General features: G+C 42.2%; 1 protein-coding gene across 1 annotated transcript in view; it reads left to right on the top strand.

Annotated features, from left to right (window-relative positions):
- Positions 1-22,186, top strand: part of SPEF2 (sperm flagellar 2) — a 127,684-nt gene that overhangs the window by 69,720 nt on the left and 35,778 nt on the right. Inside the window, exons 15-23 of the mRNA XM_018563455.1 lie at positions 1,428-1,531; positions 3,604-3,857; positions 7,224-7,302; positions 8,498-8,652; positions 10,189-10,356; positions 14,636-14,713; positions 18,695-18,840; positions 20,324-20,451; positions 21,730-21,868. Coding sequence (XP_018418957.1) covers positions 1,428-1,531; positions 3,604-3,857; positions 7,224-7,302; positions 8,498-8,652; positions 10,189-10,356; positions 14,636-14,713; positions 18,695-18,840; positions 20,324-20,451; positions 21,730-21,868 — 1,251 coding nt within the window. The remainder of the gene's footprint in view (positions 1-1,427; positions 1,532-3,603; positions 3,858-7,223; positions 7,303-8,497; positions 8,653-10,188; positions 10,357-14,635; positions 14,714-18,694; positions 18,841-20,323; positions 20,452-21,729; positions 21,869-22,186) is intronic.

Below are 22,186 nucleotides of genomic sequence, written 5' to 3'. Positions count from 1 at the left end.
TAAATGTTTTAATTTTTTTTTACTTTACTTTTGGGGGCTTCTGGCAAATATTAGGGGTCTAAACAGACCCCTGATATTTCCCTTTTAAAATAGAAAAAGAGATTGAGAACACAGAGTCCTTAATCTCTTTTTCTGCAGCCCTTGTTATGAATGAATAACAGGCCCACACCGCCGGCCCATTCTCCTGTGACAGCTGACAACTGTCTCCGCCCACCACACCGTCGCTCTTCTGATCTGTCACAGGAGGCTAAGCAGGGTGGTGCGGTGAGGAGAGCGGCGGTGTGGGGGCGGAGACAGCTGTCTCACACCGCCGCTCTCCTAGTCTGTCACGGGAGGCTGAGCAGTGCGGGAGAAGAGAGGCCGGCCACTCACAGCGTTCTCCTCCCCCCTCCACTGCTTGGCCTCCTGTGACCGTTTCTCTCCTCCTCACTGGGACACAGAGCAGCGCCCAGCGGGGAGGAGAAAAAGCAGGGATGCACCTCTATTTCGGCCGAAAGATGGCACTTTCGGCATTTTGCCAAAAGTGCCATTTTCGGCCAATATGTTTCAGCGGCCGAAATTTCGGTGCATCCCTACACTGTAGCATTCTCTACAATAAATATGAATTTCTTCCCTTATTTAGATGATGATGACTTGTTGGATAAGACCTTCCTATATGGCCCAACTTTGTTGACACCTTTGCATCACATCTACAGTATATAAGCTTATTTGAAATCCTCTTCCAAAACCATGGACATTAATATAAAGTTCTCACCCTCACCCTTTGCAGCTTTAATAGCCTTTACTCTAACGGGAAGGCTTTCCACCAGATTGTGAAGTGTATCTATGGGAATTTGTGCTCATTCAGTCAAAAAAAGTATTTCTGAGCTCAGGTACTGATGTTGGATGAAAAAAACTATACCTGAAGAAGATGTTCAGCAAGGTTGAGGTCAGGGCTCTGTGCAGGCCACCACTCAAGTTCCTCTACACAAAATTAATCAAACCATGTCTTTATGGAGCTGGGTATGTGCACAGGGGCACAGTCATGCTGGAAAAGAAAAGGGCCTTCACCACACTGTTGCCACAAGGCTGGAAGTGCAAATTGTCTAAAATGTCTTTGTATGCTGTAGCATTAAGAGTACCCTTCACTGGAAACACCTGATCCCAATATTCTGGAGAGTTGTCCACATACTTTTGCCTCAGTAGTAGCTGTGATGGTCAGTTGTGCACAAACATTTGGCCATATAGTGTATCGTGGGTGAAGATACATTCCCGCTGCTGATATTTTTTGAGAATAGTCCTGTGTGGTTACAGATGACTCGAGTTACTTTTTCTACCACAGAAGAAAGGACAGCAAAAAAGTTAATTTGAAACTTTTTTAAATGAAATAATTGTCTGTATTCTGTTCATGCAAGTCTAATCCTCCTTCTGGTGTACCACTTATATAGCTGTCAGCCAGGGCTGAGCTGGGCGGATCGGTGGAGAAGTATCTGAAGAAGGGAAAGGCCGTGCCAGATGAGCTACTTGTTGACATCCTAGTCACGGCCATCAAGTAAGAAAAGATCAATAAACAGTATACGCTGTTCTGCATGTATGTTCCAGAAATTGCTTTTATAGGTGGCAGCAAGCAGTACGGGGCCCATATTGGCCTTTACTAGTTTTTATTTTCAAGAAAACCTGTTTTGAAAAAAAAAGCGGGAGCTCTTATTGCTACCTCCTTTTAGATTACTGATTTCCCGGCTGTCTCTGGCTTCCAAACACGCTGTTCAGGAAAGTCAGTCAGAATTTGAATCTGCATGACAGACAGAGAACTAGTATTTTCAGAAGGATATGTCAGCAGTGATGGCCTCAGTACTTCTTCAGAAAAGGTTTCCTATAATTGACCCTTTTGTCATTAATACCAAAACATCCAAGCCAAAGTCAGCTGTGCCCATATGCGTTAGTTAATTTAGCTAAAATCCTATGATTAATAAGCACGCCTGAAAAATTTTTACGGACATATAAGGCTTTTATGTGGTACATTGTTTTAATAAATACCCTGCACAGCTGTTTTTATTATTATATGCTGATCTTTGGACAAAAAGTGTAAAAACTTCATGTTGTATTAGTTTTTGTCTTTTATAACTGCCTGGAGCTCAGTTTCTAAAGTGACACTAAACTCAGGAGTTAAATCATAAAAATACATTCATGTACCTTAAAGGAGAACTATGGGGTTAAGGCTTTTTCCCATAGTTCTCCTTAGGGTGACGGGAGGACACAAACTAGCGTCCTCCCGTCACCCTAGGCTCAGTATACCGCGAGCTGTAGCTCGTGGTATACTGAGACGCCACAGTATACCGCGACTGATACGCCGCAGCTGAAGCGGATCCCGACAATGGTGCCGGGATCCGCCCAGCTGCGTGACTGACAGCTGGCTCTGCCTATCTAGAGGCAGAGCAAGCTGTACCCGCCCCCTTCCCTGTCCGTTCCGCCAGTCAGCGCTGGCGGAGCGGGGAGGGGAGAATCCAGCCTGTAACTGTTTGCTCACCTCCCGATCTACTGAGCCGACCTGTGACAGTCTCATTGTCACAGGTCGGCTAGAACTATGAGGTGAGTGAAAAGCACTCACCTCATAGTTCTCCCTTTAACTATTAACAGAAATGTATCTTATTTGTGTTTCACTTGGCTGTAGATCCTCAAATCATCTCTGAATTGGTGCTGACACTGTCCTTCCTTCTGGAGGGGGGCTACTTTTGTTCCCCATGGTCCCTGTGTGTGTTGTAAAGTAGTCACCGCTCCAAGCTCACTACTATGATGGACTACAATCTCAATACAAATCAGTAAACTAAATATGAGATTGTAGTCCATCACAGGAGTGAGCTTGGAGTGGTGGCTACTTTACAACACACACAGGGACCATGGGGAACAAAGAGTAGCCCCCCTCCAGAAGGAAGAACAGTGTCAGCACCAATTCAGAAATGTTCTGAGGATCTACAGGGAGCCCGGGACAGCGGGAGGAGAGGCGCACGGACCGGCACTTTATACAAGCGATCGCTTGTATGTAAACAGGCATCTCTGCCTGTTTTTTAAATTTGGGCAGGTTCCCGCTCACGCGTGTGGGAGTGGTTGATGGGACGCTTAAATACACCCGCCCTGATCTAGGAAGCTCCCGGCCGGCCGTATTATTATTATGGGTATTATAACGGGTAAAGGTAAGACATTTTTTTTTTTAAATGATTGTTAGGTATGATGTGTAAATGGGAACACATAGCAAACATATAGTGGGGTTTTCTCAAATTTGACTGCAAAAGTGGAAACACACTAAGCCATAGGTTTCATCATCTTTCCAGACTTCAGTTCCAAGCCCTCCCACCATCCCTTTTCTCCAGTGAAACTGCCATTTTGGACAATAAGATGTTGCCATTTGACAGAATAAATTATTACCCCCAGAGGCAGGGAAGTCATGCCCCTGGCAACTAAGTGAAACCAGTGTCAGAGAGGCACATAGAGGAGGGTTCTCTGGCTTAAAAAAAGATAAAATAGTCACCTTGTGGCACCTGCTGTCAGACCGTTCTTTTACTTTTAAAAGTGTAAAATGGCTGACAAGTCTACTTCAAATGTATAAACTGTTGTTTCTTGTTGTAGTCATATCCCAGCAAACTCCGGATGGGTGATAGATGGCTTCCCAGCTACTTTGAATCAGGCAAAACTGGTAGAGAAAGCTCTCACAGGTTATGACCCAGACAAAATGGCAACAAGAAACAAGAAGAAGATGTCAACTCTAGTGAAAGATCTGGGTGCCCCGCAGGATCCTCCGCCGCCTCCTCCATCACTTGACTTTGCTGCCTTAATAGAAGTTTCCGACAATGTAGTATTACAGCGTGCTGCAGGGTCACGTGGTAAGATGGCTGGTGAGGGTGAGAATAAAAATTCAGGTTGGACATAATATCTCACCGAGATTGATTAGTGTTAAAAAAACCTCAACCTTTGGTTTCTTCACTTCTTTACTGTGTGGCGTTCTCATGTAATCATGAAGTATATCTAAAATCAAGAACAGAAACGTTATATATTGCAGCTTACCGGTCCTTAGATGTGGTGACCACATTAGTTAATTTTTCAGGCTACCTTTTTCTAATTTTCACCTGGTGATCCTGCCACTTACACACTTCCTGTCCTTGGGTGACAACCCTAATTCACTGTACTATATTGTAGCAGCTTTGTCACCCTGGAAGAGGAAGTGTTTTTGGACTACAAAACACCACCCTCTCCTCATCCCTATGGTATACTTTATTCCACAGAAGTGAACTGAGCAAAGTTAATAACACTGTTTCAGATAACAGTGTAGGGCGCACAGGACAGCACTGGATTTCTGTCAGGATCATCGGGTACTTTTTAGCTCTTATTAAACAGATATTAAAACAGAATTCCAGGAGGAAAAATCATTATTAACCTTTGCAGTGGAGCTACCACCGAACTGCCAAGGGTTAAGTGCTCATTTTGGTCTATGGAGGAAAATAACAAAAGATATACTTACCTGATCCTGGAGCCGGAAGACTGTGACAGTGCTCCCTGTGCTTGCCTGTCTCCTCTGCTGCATTGATGGTATGTCCCTCATCGTTCTGATGTCCAATACACAGTATTAGAGAGGTTCCAGGAACCGGTCTAAGAGCAAGCCGGCTCTGAGGATCAGGTGCATATAACTTTGCTATTTTACTACCAAGACGAGCACTTAAATCTTGCAGTGCGACGGGAGCCCTGCTGCAAGGGTTAATAATAACTTTTCCCAGAGTTCGTCTTCAAGAGATCAAAAAAGAGCAAATAGGAGAAGTTCAGTGTTAGGGTCTACATACACTTTAACAACATTTTAGCTGACAGGTAGTTGTGTCACGTGCATGGTCAAGGCTTTGTTACCTTTTTTATAAGGAAATGTGAACAATCAGTTGCTGGTTGCACTCAACAGATGCTTCCATTGGTTGTATCTTCTGCAGCCATCATGGACTGTGTTTATGTTTACAGTCCAAAGTTGGTCTTACACTTCATAATTTTTCTCAGAACTATATGTAAATGTAATGTAATGTCATGGTAGATCTTTATTTCTGATGTCCCACACACAAGGCTGCATGTGTATTCCTTTCATACAATGGTCACTAGTAAAATTGTACTTCTTTCTAAAGGTTTATGGATATCTTGGTATGAATTTAAAATGCCTGTATACAACCATCTCTGCACGTGATTGTAGGATAACACAACAGTTGTTAAAATGTATTCATTACCATAAACAGATTTTCCGGCAACATTTCAAATAAAGCAAACCTGTGCCCAGGTCATGCACACTATAGTATTTATATATTCCGAACAAACAGTAATCACACTTTACAACAAACCCTCATTTATCTCTGTATCAATAAGCATTATGGAAATTAAAAAAATTCTAAGTTCACAACACAGTTAGGCCTCATTCACATGATGGCTGTTTCCACTATGATGCCTAGTCCATAGGTTCTTGCCGCAGTAATACCCAGTCACAGCCTAAACCTCTGTTTGAATGGGACCTTAGAGTCTTTGTTGTATTCTTTGAAGATCTTTGAGACTGAATACATTTTCATTAAAAACACCTAGAGAGGTCAGGGATGACTTTCAAAGGTACTTCATTGCTTGTTTAGAATAGGTAAATACTTTAATAGTCTGAGCATAGGTGCACTTTACAATGTGCTCACACATGCTACAGAAAGTATGAAGAATTTAAGACAGTTCTGTCATGTATGCAGATAAATGTTTTGCTGTAGTGAAGGTGAAGTTACTTAGAGTATGGAAGCAATGTATGATCTACTCTGAACCTGTAACTGACCATTAGCCTAGAGTTGATGAGTGAATTCCTTCTAGTGAAATGGATTTCATGTCTTAAGTTTAAACTACAGTGTTTTCGTTTTAGCACAGTATCTACTTCAAAGGAGAATGCAGTGGAATCTTTTTTATTGGGATAGATATGGTGCCCCTCTGTGTTGTTGATGTTAGCATGACTCACACCTATGCTCTGATCCAGGGACTTGCGGTCTGGGGAAGCAGGTGAGGCGAGCCTCACCTGCTATTATGAAGGAAATGTGTTTTTTTGTTCAGACTGGCTTCTAGCGGGTTACACAGCGAGGAAAGCCTCCCCACTGTGTAAACTGTCATGGACGGAGCATTGCCTAATAATTACAGGCGGCGCTTCACCCGCCTTTTGACAGCTATGTTAGGTTACACAGAGGCGGGCTTTCCCCGCTGCAGCGGGGTCAGAGCTACAACAAGCCTCTGACTTGCAGTCAGAGCCTTGAGCTCTGTGGATGGTTTGTACCAATGACAAAGCGCCTTTGGTCCAAGCTGTCCAATAAAAAAAAAAAACTGACAGCATCTGTCTAGATTCCTCATCAGTGACAAGCAAGTGAGGGACAAGGAGTCTCCTCCCTGTCTCCTCCCTCCCACACCCCACAGGCAGATCAGTATCCCCTCCTACCTCACAGGCTGCTGGCAGATAAAAAAAACAGTTTTGTGACTGGGCGAGGGCGGGCTGGGGGGTGCCTCACCTGCCACTGGCCTCACCCCATGTGCCGGCTCTGATCCTATAATCTACCTGTCACTAGAGTCTATTACAAACAATTCCTGTATTTGTTTCTGCCTGTCCCTTGGCACTGGTAAACTTCCTATCACTTCCTGTCCTGGTAAATTCACAACAAAGAGACGCGTACAAATGGAGTCCATGAGTAGAGAGGAGATCCAGGAGATTAAATGAAAAAAGAACATAATAGCAATTAAAAGTGCCCTGATGTGTTTCACACTTTGGTGCTTAGTCATAATGTGCGGTAATGCAAAGCCATAATGCAAAATGTGTCAAGGCACTTTTGATTGCTGTTGTATGCTTTTGTAAGCCTCCAGTTTCTCATCTCCACTAGTGGACTCCGTTTGCATGCATGTACCCCTTTCCTGGTTACTGTGTGTTGAACTTCCTGATCTTTATTCTCTTGATTACGTTCCCCTTATATTTTGTGGATAGCCCTCTAGGGAGCCAGTGTTATTGTCAACTGCCCCAGTAGATTCTACACAGGGATGAAACAAAAATTACAGACTGTGTTATGGTTTGTTGCGGAAGAAGGAAATGTGTGGCTTGAATTGCAAGTTCCACCATGCCCTACCATACATATATTTGTAGTTTCATGACATCTGGAGAGTTTTTGGTTGATTTCTCTTCACCAGTATTTTGATGTTTAGATTTGATAACCTCTCCACAGGTCAAGGAGATGACCAATACAATGAAACAGCTCCTAAAGGGGATGACCATGACCAAAAACTGAACCAGATCCAGCACAGGTAGGAATGACACCCCCATCATTCTAGTAGCCAGTCTTATGTTCCTCCGTGTGGCAGTAAAGAATGATAAAGCATATACATTTGAAGAACTGGAAGGTTGTCTTCCTGCTAACAACTTATATAAGGTGATGCACAAATGTCCAACTTTGATCTAAAGTAAAAGTGTGGCTACAAAAAAACAACAATGCTAGCGGCAGGCAGCTGAGAGTATAAGCTACATACCCGATACCTGCTGCAGAAACTCTCCCAATGCTAGCAGCAGGCAGCTGAGAGTATAAGCTACATACCCGATACCTGCTGCAGAAACTCTCCCAATGCTAGCAGCAGGCAGCTGAGAGTATAAGCTACATACCGATACTTGCTGCAGAAACTCTCCCAATGCTAGCAGCAGGCAGCTGAGAGTATAAGCTACATACCGATACTTGCTGCAGAAACTCTCCCAATGCTAGCAGCAGGCAGCTGAGAGTATAAGCTACATACCCGATACTTGCTGCAGAAACTCTGCCAAGCCTCCCAACCTTTTTTTGTAGGAGGAAAATTGTAAGGTTGCTCAGCTTTTGACCCATGTGGTTAACCAGGCAGAGAGCACAGTACAGCTTAGTTTTGTCTCAAAGCAAAATCTTTGTTTACAGCTGAGCGTTGGCCATTTCTTCCTTATTTATGGATTTTACTTTCTATTCTGGCCCCCATTATTTGTTTTTGCCTTGAACTTCATGACTCCTGACCACAACCCTACTCTTCTGGTTCCTGCTGTTCATCTATCTGCTACCTGTCTTGCATTTGTGTTACCACTACCCGAACAGCACCTGACCTTGTACAGTATATGCCATTGCCTTACAATTTGGAAGTTCTTCTTCTCTGGCCTGTCGCCCCTCCAACTTTTGCTGATAAGGCAAACCTGAGGGCTGTGATCTGGGAGTGTCTCAAAGTGGAATCCAAACCGCCTTGTTAAGTTCCATGTCAAAAATCAAGCCCATACCTATCACTGTGGTTTGCTGCTCATGACAAGGACTTCTTGTGGGTTGTTTCAAACCAAACTTTTGGTCGACTACTCCTTACTGTTTCAAACATAATCATTTTTAATACCTAATTAATTGCCCTGCATAAGATTATATAGAAATGTGCCGTGTGGAAGGTGATTACAGTTATGTTTTTTACATGGTGGAAATGCTTACTATTGTTGTTCATCTTTTAGAATTACAGGATTCCTTGACAACTGGCCGAAACTGGAGGCGTGGTTTTCACTGCAGAATATCTTAGTAAAAGTAGATGGAGAAGTGGATAAGGACAGCTTATACCATATAATGGAGAATGCCTTTTTAACAGCTCTCTACTATAAGCAGAATAAAGGTACAGTGTTTACAACTGGACTCCGGACTTCAGTCTTGCACAGTTGTACCGGCTCCTCTCCCGTACTGACATTGCTTACTCTGATTTCACTTCACACTGTGAGCTTCTGACATTCACTAGATCTTCCTTCTATCGGTCATGGAAACTCAGAATCACATCATACGTGAATGCATTCTGCCTAGGAAGACCCACTCCTTCAGGCTCACAGCTACACATCAAGGCATTTTAATAGTTGTACAACCCTTCTCAAGAATGAGCCTACCTCTTGCTTCAGGGCTGATGGCTCTTGAGAGTAGTACTGTGGCAAGGTGCTCTGAGTTTTTCAGGAAGCTATGAACAGTACTCTGCGAGCCCCTCCCATTAGACATGATCTGCCTGCATTGCATAAAAAAGCACAGCCTCCCCATGATGACCTCACTGGTCCAAAATAAAATATTTAATTATATTTTAAATGTTCATTAGCATGTTGATGAGGAGGGAAAGAGGAGCCAGGGAAGACAAAATATAAACAGATTAAACCTCAGTTTTAAGATTTTTAGAGTACACTTAGGCCCCTTTCACACAGGCTGGTCAGGAGAGGATCCACGCACGGATCCTCTCCTGATCACAGCAGTACAGAGCAGATGTCACCGCTGTGAGATCCATGTCTGTACAGTTTTTTCCTCCACCTTGTGATGAAGGAATAAATGGAAACTGCCGGACCTAGGGTTGCCACCTTTTCTTCAAGCGAAACCCGAACACTCAGGCGACGCGCAGACATTTTTTGGGGAGAATAAGTCGTAGCTTATTCATATGTAAATAGCGCCGCCCATTCATATGTAAATATCACAGTTGAGACTGTTTTCAGTGGGGGGCCAGTAGCCCCTACCTTAATTTTGGTTTCCCCTGTCTGCCTGACATCTTGTGTCCGGGTTTCTGATGCCATGAAACCCGAACACAGCATTCAAAACCTGGACTGTCCGGGTGAATCCTGGACAGGTGGCAACCCTAGCCGGACCCCATGTTGGTCTATGGGGAATCTGATGTAAACGGATATGTGTCTGTTTACAGCAGATTACCCCTGACCTGATACTATCCGTTCTGGCGAAATGGATCCCTGATCCGTCTGTTTCTCTGGACCCCGCCGGAGTCGGGGTAACCGGGTGTAAATAGACTCATGGCTGCCCATGGACTTGCACTGGGCATCCGAACAGGTCCGCCTGAAAAACTGACAGGTGGACCCGATCGGAGTGGCCATGTGAAAGGGGCCTTAGAGACACTGACCTTAGCATTTTTTTTATAGCACATAACATTAAGCCTTGGTTATCAAAACAATGAAGTATATAATTAATACATTTCTAGATAAAATATGTTTTAGTTCTCTCATACCCAACTACACTAAAAATACAGTCAGTGGCTGCAGATTCATGTTTGTAACAGGGCTTTAGGTTCTTCTATAAGACTAGCTTCATATGTCAGGGCCTTTATTGCCTCCTCTCTTTAGCATTGTCATTTTATTTAATTTGTACTGTTTTATCGATTGCATGTAATCCACAGATATTGAGACTGAGAAGAAGGAGGAGATTCAACCATTGCCAGTCACACCACCAGCTCCCTCACTACCTCCAACTCCTCCTCCAGAGTCCACTAAAGACCCACGTCCGCCATCTCCTGGAAAACGGACATCTGCAAAGAAAGGAAAGGGGAAATCTAAGTCACCGAAAGGTCCTGTGACTTCTCTTTCTTAATTGAAGATTGATCTCTGGAAATGTTTGTCCTTCCAACCTTCTTTATAAAATTCACATTAACCAGCTTCACAGTACCACGTCTGCTGCTGTCTTGTCAAAGCTTGAAGCTCAGCATGGTGGTTAATGTTTCATGCTATATATCACAACTTACTGGGATTGTGATACACCCAGTAGAACATGGGACACCTTTTAAGAACTCAATTTCTATCCTATTGGAGAATCTCCTGTCCTTACCCTTCTATACTGAAATCCATTTACAGGTGCACCCTCTATGCTTCCCTCTCTGTTTCTCTATACATTGGGTCCTGATATCCTTCAGAAAATGACTGTATAATGAAACTTTATTTCCCTACATCGTTAATATGACTTCTACGCACTTCTGTATAACCCCTAAGATAAAAAAATATATATTTTCTTTTCTAATTTATTTTCACCGTGGTGTTGCAGCTCTGTTACAGAACTTCCTATCACAACAGACTTTCTTCCAGACTTTCCTAGCACGCTATATACTTCTTTATAACATTTATGTGTTTGGAGTGGTCTCTGTCCTGTATCCATGAAATCATCTTTACCCATTCTTATTTTTGCATATATTGCCTATTTCTTTATACCATACACTTCTGCAAGCAATGCTTTTATGCTGTTTCTACGTTTTGATTTATGGTTATGTGTTAACTTGAGTATAATGTACATAGATGAAATGTCCCTCAGCATGCTGCATGATAACTGGCGGATTACAAAAAATATTAATAATTAGGTTATCTTCATAGATGACATAATGATTGGAGGGTAGATTGTCCTATATTTGCAAAAAAAAATGCAGAAAGTGTACTGCATACTGTATAAAAGAGGAAAACCTTTTAAACCCTATAGGGCCAGAAATTAAAAAGAGACTTAATTTGAAGACGACTGAACAGTGGCGTAACAACCGGGGGTGCAGCAGGGGCGCGGGCCCCGGGCGAAAAGTGAAGGGGGGGCGCCGGCCGAAAATGGCACTTTCGGCTAAATGAAAGTGACATTCTTGCCGTTTTGCCGGCGCGGCCGTGATTCCTTTCATCCCCGCTGGGACACAGAGCAGTGCCCAGCGGGGATGAAAGGAATCAGAGAGAAAATGACAGCCGGCCGAGCGCTGCGGGACGAGCGCTGTGAGCGGCCGGTGTCTTTCCTCCCACACCGCTCGGTCGCCTATCACAGTGCAGCAGAGCGGTGTGGGGGCAGGGACAGCCAGCACTGTCACAGGAGGCTGGGCTCTCCTCTTGCAGCCTCCTGTGACAGTGTGTGTCAGAAAGGAGAGCGGGTACAAGCACTCAGTGATCAGTGATCGCTGAGTGTTTGTACATAATTGAGGACCTGGTATGTAAACTATATCCTCAATTATGAATGAACGGGAGTGATCTACATCTCCGCCTGTTCATTCATAATTGTAGTTATAGTAAACATACCATGTTATCAATGAACAGGAACACTCATAAAGGATTCCTGTTCATTGATAACAGGGGACACAGAAAAAGAGATTGAGGACTCTGTGTCCTCAATCTCTTTTTCTATTTTTAAAGGGAAATATCAGGGGTCTGTTTAGACCCCCAATATTTCCCCGAAGCCCCTAAAAGTAAAGTAAAAAATAAAAATATTTAATAAAAAATTAATTAATAAATAAAAATTGATTTAAAAAAATGAAAAAGTTTCAAAAAAAATAAAATATTAAAATTTGAAAAATTAAAATAAAAACATGTGTGTGTGTGGGAGGTGCAGGGTACAGTTCCAGTGGTTGTTTATATAATGGGGGGGGGGGGCGAAAAAAAATTTCTGCCCCGGGCGCCCAGAACTCTGGTTACGCCACTGCGACTGAATAGGAGCTAGTATTGGGAAGACAGGGGTGCAGCATTTTAGGTTTTTAGAAAAGATTGTGTGATAAGGAAAATGGGTTTGAAGGTCACAAGTATTATTTTTGTTCATTGGACTAATTGATATTGATGATATGAGTGTACCCATTGTCATGTCTGGTTCAAGTGTTTAGAGCAAATGAAAGCTGATTGAGTTTCTACAATGTAATATAAAAATACCATTTTGCACAATGTCCTTTTTTTAGAACAGCGTAAATGGCTTTTTTTTAGGCCACATTTTGCACAAAGGCAGGGGAAGGTAGGCAATAATTGTATTTAATTTCAATTTTTATATGAATCATCATACAAGCATGATTCACCTTTTACCATCGTCATTGCAGGGGGAACAATGTTTTCTTTAGTTAAGTGCCAACCGTGTACTACTTCATGCCTCTTGTACCACCATACTCCTATATCCCAAAGCCAAAGTCCTTATGCTGCACTTACCAATAGAGAAAAATGATTGAACTGGACATAGCAGTGCACATTGATCTCTACGACTGGACACAGTGCTTGCACAAGGACATGGAAGGCATGCAGTATGGGACCCTGCAAAATGTTACATTTTCTTGGACCTGGCCATTGAGAACATAATCTTGTTTGCACTGAGGTCTATAATTCTGTTTACAATTGTTAACATCAGGACTAGGTGTATTTTCTTGTTATATTTGAACTCTTTAAACTCTATAAATATATATTTTTCCCTGATGAAGGACACCAGTCCTCCTCACTAAGGCAAACAGTGCAGCACAAAAGAGTAGTGCTCCAGGTGCTGTGGCTGCAACTGCCCTTTCCATGTGCGTGCCCGCAGATGTCCATCTCCCTCTTTCATCCATACACAATAAAATAGCGAGTAACACAACCAATGTCAGCGTTATCATGAAAACTTGATGGTGATCCACACCAGTCTTGGTTTAAAAAAAAATGGGCTTAATCATAGAGGTCTCTATGATTAAATCAATATTATGGGTGAAATGTTTCAGAGGAGAAGCTGAGACTGGCAAGGTGCACCACTGGCACTTTCCATTTAGGTTATTAATAATGCTGACAACAGTTGTGCTACTCATCAATCAGTGACCTCTACCAAACATAAAGATGCTTTATTTTATTAATCAAGTGTAGTAACAGCCTTTGTTTGGTGGAGGCTGGAGAGGTAATGTTTGTCATAGGGGAAGTATTGTTTTTTTTTTTAGATATACAGAGATCATCTGTAAATAGACCTATCAATATTATTGTGATTTTCTAAAATTGTGTTTTTGTGTATAGTGTGTGTGTGTAGCATTTTCTTTTCATGAATTGCAAAATAAAATACCTAGTTATACATAGACATGGATGCATGATGTATGCTTCTGTAAATTAAAGTAGAACTTCAGCCAAAACGTGTTTCTAGGTTTTTATCGCTGACTTTGGCCCGGCTGATAAGATCCACAATGGACTGTAGTCCTTGGGACAGAAAGTGCTGAAAACTTACAGTTTTACTGTTGTCACTTGGACAGAAGTAGAAGGGAAATTTTCCAGTGTGGACAATTGTTCTGGTGACAACTGTCAAACATGGGATTTTTTTCTCTCCTGTCCATTTTGTCCCCAGTACAGCAAATGAGGGAAAATCTCCATAACATTGTCACGGACATAAATAAACACCTGACAGCATTTTGCTCTTTCCTGCTTTATCCAACACTAGGAAAAAGTTTCATCTGAAGTCCCATATTAAATACTTAAAGGAGAACTATGAGGTGAGTGATTTTCACTCAACCTCATAGTTCGAGCCGACGTGTGACAATGAAACTGTCACACGTCGGCTCAATAGATCGGGAAGTGATCGAACACATACTGTCGCTCACTCACTTCTCGATCCTGTCCCTGCAGAGAGCCCTGACTGTCACTCACGGCTCCCAGCAGGGATTCCCCCCCTCCCCGCTCCGATCCTCCAGCGCTGACTGGAGGAACGAACGGGGCGGGTACAGCTGGCTCTGCCTCTAGATAGGCAGAGACAGCTGTCAATCACGCAGCTGGGTGGATCTCAACAGTAATGTCGGGATCCGTCCCGGCTGCAGCGTTCTCAGTATACCGCAAGCTGTAGCTATGAACATGAATAACTATTTTTATCATATTACATGATCTGACAATCACTCAGTGGTCTTAATTGAAGTTTAACACTTTTATTAAATGTATTTTATTCAATACATACATGTGTACAGTTTATGTATGCATAGATAGAAGTAGCTTCTTATAGCGTCGTATTCCCTGGACTGTTGCTTATACATCAACTTTATAGCAGGTCCATTTAGTATTTCCTGAATGAAAGTTTCTGTAAGGTTGTATTGTATGAAAAAATAACAGTTGTGAGCTAATTTGTCTTGTTTATCCTCATAGATAGTTCTCTAGATAAGAAAGAAAAGAAGAAAGATACACCCCGAGGAAAAGACTCGGGGCGAAAATCACCAAAAACAGGTACAATGCAATTTTAATTTAGGTTTAAGCATTAAATGCAAGAGTGAATTATATGTGAGCATTTTTTCATGACAAAGTTTCTGTGTGTTGTGAGAAAAAGATTCTTAGCAAGAGTTTCCAAATAACAGAATTCTATGATATCAGCCTTAAACGTCTTGAGGCATGCTGAACATTATGTATTGTTTGAGACCATAAGGGTGCCAGTACACTGAGATATTTTTAAGTAATTTGATAAATGTACACATCACCTAAAGTAGTGGAGTGGCATAGTGGAGGGAATGCAGCCAGGGGTGGACACATTGCCTACAGAGAGAGAGCACAGGAAGGAAAGAACTAGGATAGAGATGACAGGATAGATATGACAACATAGAGACAGGAGAGAAATGGCAGCAAAGAGGAAAAAGATGGGAGAGCACTGGAAACCTAGAGATGACAACAAGGAAACAGGTGAGAGATGACAGCAAAGAGGAAAAATATGACAACACAGAGATGGGGGAGAGATAACAAAGAAACAAGAGAGGGCTAATGACAAAGAGGAGAGATGACAACACAGACGAACCAGGTGAAAGGTGACAGCTCAGAAAAAAAGAAGAGACAAAAACACTAAGACTGAGAAAAGATGACAGTTGAGAGATAAAAAGAGATGACAACACAGAATAGATGCAACAGCACAGAGTTAAGATGATGGCACAGCAGACGGCTGAAAAATGACAGCACAACAGACGGCTGAAAGATGACAGCACAGGGACTGTTTAGAGATGACCGCACAAAAATAAGAAAGAGGTAAAAAAAAAAAAAAAGCACATTGCTGAACAGGAAAGCCATGATAGCACAGAGAGTAATGACAGAGATAAAATAAAGATGACACCCCAATGACAGAAAAAAGAATACAATAGAGGCATGCAGAGATGAAAGGAGCATTGAGACAGGTGAGAGGTTAGAGCATAGACAGGATAGAGATGGCAGCACACATATAAGAAAGTGAAAGGAGAGAAGTGAACGCACAGAAACAGATGGTGGCACAGAGACAGGAGAAAGATTACTGCTCACAGATCGGAGGAAAATAATGGAATAGATGACAGCACATAGACATAACATAGATCTCAGCACAAAACAAGATATCAGAAGAATAGAAGTAAGATAACATAGAGACAGAGAGATAAATACCAACACAGTGATAGGAGGGCAGGGAAATCACACAGACGGGACAACATGGAAACAGGAAAAAGTGACAGCACAGTGAAAGAAGAAATGTTATTACTCAGAGATAGTAGTAGAGTATTGTATGCCAAATGTTTGCATATTTAGTCAGTTAAGTTAGCCAATAAAGGGTCTCACTTAAACTCCAAACTTTCTGCACAAAGATAGGAGAAAGATGATGGGACAGAGATAGAAAAGATGTGATGGCAGATACACAGAAAACAGATACAGCTAAAAGACAGGAAGGAGTAATGGCAGCACAGAGGCAAGAAAGATGTACAGTTCAGACAGAGATGTAAGCACAGAGACAGGAGAGAGGTAAAGAAGAAAGGTGACAACACTTAGACAGGAAAGATATGGCAACACAGATAGTAGAGAGATGACAGCACTGTGATAAGAGATAGGTGAGAGCGCAGAGACAGATGCCTGGACGGAAACAGCAACAAGGACTGCACAGTGTCAGGGGAGACAAAGTAACAGAAAGATAAAGATATGATGAAAGAACAGAGACATGAGAGATATTATTGCAAAGAGATAGGAAAAATGAAAAGTAAGAGCACAGCAGAGATGATGATAACGGAGCGACTGAAGATGGATGGCAACAAATCGATGGATGAAGGGTAACATCATCCATCAAAGAGACTGGGTAGAGATGACAGCTCAGTGAGGGGACTCAGATAACAGCCCAGAGACATAATGACCTAGGAAAGAAAGTTTAAATTACAAAGGGATAGATGACAACACCCACACTGGAAAGAGGAGCAGCACAGGAACTAAAGATGGAGGGAGAGTTACAAGTGCCTTGACACTTACAACTTCCTGTAGCATAAGCATAAACATTTTCAGATTCCCATAAAAGTGCTTATGTATGTAATATTATTATATGTAAATCCTTATCTCTCATCTACCACACACGACACACACTCATTGTTTTATTTTATTTTTTACAAAAACATGAATCGCATTGTGTTGTTCCACCTTTCAAAGTTAACTTATTAAAGCAGAAAAACATAAGTCTGCCAGCTAATCAGGACAGTTAGTATAGTAACACTTCTATTCCCATGTTGATGGCAGTGGCTTCAACCAGTGTCAACTACCTTAATCACATTCCATTCAGTGTCCTCTATGGGATGAGATTTCTCTTCTGTCTTCTCTCGGTTTCCCTCTCGGCAGCTTTGATTGTGCCTCATGCAGTTTGAGGATCCTATCCAGTAGTATATAATGCCAGTCTGCATCCCTATCCATATCCATGGTTATGAGCTATGGATAATGTCTGAAAGAGCCAAGTCTCAAATAGAGTGGATGGCTTGGAGTCAAGTCAAGGTCTTGTATGAAGCCTGGACTGAAGAAGCAGGGTCTTCCCCAGGCTCAAAAAAACGAATTGAAAGACAAGCTCCTACAATTCACTAGTAATGTTGATGCAGTTTGGTGGAAAGCTTGGTTCACAAATTTACCCTGCCATCTTTATTTACCTTTAGATTTTTAACACAGTAGAAAGGTTCCTACACATACAATTAACTGATCTTCAATATCCACTTTTAAAAAAACCATTGCACTCTGAATATATTGATCAGAAAATAAATATTGAATGGGCTGGGCTTGATTCAAAACAGCATCTGAGTTGCCTGAAGACTGTACTGTGGGCCAACGTGCAGCATTGTTATCCTTATCTTTTTGCTGACACTGTAGAAATTTCAACTTCTAAGCAGAGTCAATGTTTGCCGCTCACTTTTCCTCTGATTTTTCCCCAAATTCTGCTGCAGCCAGGGCCGGATTTACTCTCTGCTGCCCCAAGGCCAGGTTCCTCAATGCGCCCCCCTCTGCAACGACCTCCCCCCCCTTTGGAGGATGGCAGACCTGCAGGCTGCATACAAGTGATCTTGTTGACCTCACCGAGATCACTTGTACAAAACAGGAGGCGGCTTCCCCACTGTGCATTTAGCTCTGCTTGCCCAAAGCAGGGCTAAATGTAGAAATAGACTACCCGCCCGGCGCCCGGAAATGCATGTCCCGGGCATCGGGAGATAGGAATTCCACACCCCTGCTGACCCTCAACTCCCTGCTGCCGGGCCTTGGTTGGCCTGGGAAATCCGGCCCTGGATGCAGCAATTGTTGTTACCCTAAGGAGAACTATGGGGAAAAACACTGACCCCATAGTTCTCCTTTAATGAGTTCAAAGTAGAAAATCATACAGTGGAAATAAGCATAATACCAATGTTTATAGGTCACGAAGGACCACTTTCATAATGCTAACATTTCTCATGAAGAGAAAGCCAACACTCGCCAAGAACAATCTCCAGCTTTTTAATGAGGTCGAAGTAGAAAAATCATATAGTGGAAGCAAGCATAAGACCAATGTTTCTTGTACAGAGAAAGCCAGCACTTCCCAGAAATCTCACCAAGACATTTGGCTTGTCACCTTGAGGATGGTTTCCTTCGTGGCCCTGAAGCTTTGGTGTTATACTTGCTTCCCTGTATGGTTCCCTGAAAAGTTATTCACATAGGAGCTGTTCCTGGAGAAGTTGTCCTGACATTCTAGAGAGATCCTATGTAACTGTTGTCCTGGAAAGACCTTGGAATACCCCATAAACACAAATGCATTACATGCAGAATAACCAGAATCAGTGGTGGGCCAAACTGTTCATCTTGCAGCCTCTGCCACCTGTGTAGATTTAAAATGATGTTAATGTAACAGCTCTAAATAACTGCAATTTAGTTCCACCGGACTTATAGATTTGTTTTACCCATTAATTTCTTACATTTCTTTTGTGCATCTGTAAGGATCCCCGAGGAGGGGTCGTTCGCCTGGAAAGAAAAATAAGTCAGTCCCAACTACTCCTGAACCTACAGCACTAACACCCGTGGGTCCTCCACCCATTCAGCCTGGATCTGCGCAATGGGTGTATGTAAATGAGCCACTTCCCAAGGTATGGGCTGATATCTATGTTTAAAACAAATGATTCATGATGCATGCTTATTGTACAATACTTACTGTTTAATAAATGTATAAAAATAGTGCTGAAACGAAATTCCAGATATTGTATTTGATCTCTAATAAGTAATTAAGTAAAGAGAAATAAAGCTTAAGTGTATCTAAACCCCCAAACAAAAAATAATATATAATAATATATTGCAGCTTAGCTGTTCTTAGATGTGGTGGCTGCAATAGTTTTCTTTTTTTTTAACCTTGTGACCCTGCCAGTAACAAACTTCCTGTCTGGACCCTGTCATGTCGTGACCGTGATTTTACTAAACCAGAAGAGCATGTGAATTCTGCATAGTGAATTTTCACTTATCTTAATGAATGAGATGATACAAAGTGAAAATTCACTTTGCAAATACTATCCTATCAGGTAAAGGAAATAAAACAAACAAAAAAACAGGATTTTGTTTGCACGCAATTGGACAATTGAAATCAGCACAACTTTACCTCATTCACTAAGCTAAGTGAAAATTTCAAATGAGGTAAAGTTGTGCTGATACGCAAATGATTTGCAAAAAATATCCACATTTTTTTAATTCTTCCTTTCCATGATTGTGTATTCTTTGCAAAGTAATTTTTTCTCTTTTTTTTTACCTCATTTATAAAGTGTAACAAGGACACTCCACTGTAGTCCAGGTAAGTCAAGGAAACACAGTTTATTGAAAGGGCAAACACAAAATAGCTTGAAACAGCAGCATAAGACAGTCCTTGTTATGGCTCTGTAGCTTTCCTCAGCTACAAGACACTCACGCTGCTCACCCCTCGTGAGCCCTCACTCTGCTCTCTTAGCAGACTGTACCGCAGGTCCTCGGGTCACCGACCTTCCTGACCTCTCCCAGCCACCCCTGGCTGTTCCGTGTGCGTCTAGCATGCACCCAAGGTGGTCTGTGTCCGTGTGCTCCCTGCACACACACAACTCCAACACTCCCCAGGGTGGAGCTCTCCTGACTCACAGGTGGGGCCCTGAACACATCCCAGCACACTCTTCATGAGGGATGTACACAGGTGCACAATCAGGTGCTGGTCACTACCAAAGCATGGACCCAGGAATGGAGATTTCATCCCACCCAGAGCTCTAAGAAATCTCCTGGCTCCAGGATCCCAACTATGATCCAGACAACCTGGAAATAACTGAAAAGGCAGTTCTCTCCTGGTACACATACTGTCTTCCTGGAGCCACTCAGCCCCTCTGGCTGAGAACCCTGGGTGACTTTGAGGCCACCTAACACCGTGGTATTGGCTTACACTGCCACAAAAGATAAGTGCAAATTTGCTTTGAAAGTGAACCTGCTCTTCTCCTTTGCTAAATCAAGCCCACAGTGTACTGAACTTTTATCCATATAGTATATTTGGTAACATTATCGGTAGGCTTCTTGAAAAAAAAATCTGGAAATAACTTTTAATCTTGTCAACCTTTTACTCATTAGGAGATTCCAGAGTTCCTAGTACCTTACTGGGAGACTATAGAAAAGACATATGAAGCTGCTACAAAAGCTGGATTAAAGAGTATGAGACAAGAGCGCTTTATTGTAATTCATTATCTTTATGATATAAGGTAAGTGATATTATTTAGACTGTATATGACATATTAGATATGAAGCAATTTTTTTCTCATTTTGGAAAAAGTAGGGAAGGGTTAAAACCCCTGCTGTGTCTCTTTTCTGTCCCATTTTTGTATGACCGCGCTGACCAATGAGTGCTTGCAATTTGCAGCTTAGTGAATAACCCCCTATGTCTCCCCTGTCCTCCAATACAGAAGATTGAGCACTGCATTGTTTTCGATCTCCTGTGCAGCCTGGCTTGTGACAGCTGAGACAGGAAGCACTATGAGTACAGCACTCATGTCTCACTGATCACACAGTGCAGATCGGTCAACGGACCCCAAAGAGCGGGGGACCCTGAAAAACACAGTGTGGAGGTGTGGTGGAAGGATAGGGGTACAAGCAGGCTGCTACAAGTGACTTAATAAAAAATGAGCGGTGGCTTTCCTGCTCTACATTTAGCCTTGCATGCCCACAGCAGGGCTAGATGTGGAAAAAAGAACACCTGCCTGGCCCACGGAACTTCATGTAGTGGGCGTCGGGGGATAGGATTCGCGTATGCTGGCTTCCCACACTCTATCCAAAACTAAAAAGCAAGAAGTGTCACTTTAAATCTGTCAAAGATCTCGGTAGCAGATCCAAATAATGCCGAGATCTTTGACATATTTGGTACCACGTATGCTCTTAGACTGTGTTCATATCCTGGAGCTGCAATATCATGGTACTCACAGGTTTTCATCCATGGTGAACATGATATTTATATTCTTGGAGATTTTACATATCACCAATGAGACCCACTCGGTATTATATATGATAGGTTTTAGCTGGTGTTATTAAGTGGGGATTATGTGTATATACAGTATACACATATTTATTGTTGGATGTATTGTATTTAATTAAAGGTCAGATTTCACAGTTTCCACTAATGTCCAAACAAGTGGGAACTTTTACGATTATTATAGATATTCTAAGGTGACACTTTGGAACTGAGGTTGGCCGTGGTATTAGTGATTGTATAGTTTGATTTAAGAAAAGGTTTGATATCGTATTCCACCTCATAGTTCCCTTATTTAAAGATATCCAAACTTGGACATGCAGGGTAATGCTGCTAATTAAACCGAAGCAAGAGAGTGCAGGTAATGTAAGTATTTGGGGGTCAGGGGGTGCCTTTCCAGGGCCTACATTGGCAAGGTGACAGTATCTATTTAAGTTTAGGTACTGTAAATGAATTATAATATTTTCATTTATTGTAATCTACATACTTATTAAGCAAAGATATTGATTTATTTTAGGATTAAATTTAAAGATTATCTAAAGCGTCCAGACCATAAGCAGGAGTTTGTCTCCCAGTGGCAATCTGACTTTAATTCCATTCCAGAAGATATGTGGGAAGATGAGGAGACAAAAGCAGAAATGCATCAAAGACTGGACGTGAGTAACACTTAAAAACAAGACTCTAGATTTTTCTTCTTACACAGCAAGAAAATAAATGTACATGAGTGAGGTGTGGGTGAGTGCTGGCCCAGGCGTGACTTCAGGAAGTAAAGTTGCTATTTAATATATAGAGCTCCAGGTTTTGTGACTCCGGCAACCTGCAAGTTATGTACAGACATTCATTAGGTGTGTTTTCCACAAAAGTGATAGGAATATCAGGATGCACAGTGACTGTACCCCTGCAGATGTGGGGCTGAGGTAAAGGGCAGCAGAGTTAGATGGCTCAATAGACTGGTCTCTCATTGTGATCAGTGG

This window comes from Nanorana parkeri, unplaced genomic scaffold (genome assembly GCF_000935625.1).
Source record: "Nanorana parkeri isolate BGI_ZX_2015 unplaced genomic scaffold, ASM93562v1 scaffold666, whole genome shotgun sequence".
Lineage (NCBI taxonomy): Eukaryota > Metazoa > Chordata > Amphibia > Anura > Dicroglossidae > Nanorana > Nanorana parkeri.
Note: the sequence above shows the minus strand (reverse complement) of the source record. Positions and strands in the feature narration are given on the sequence as shown.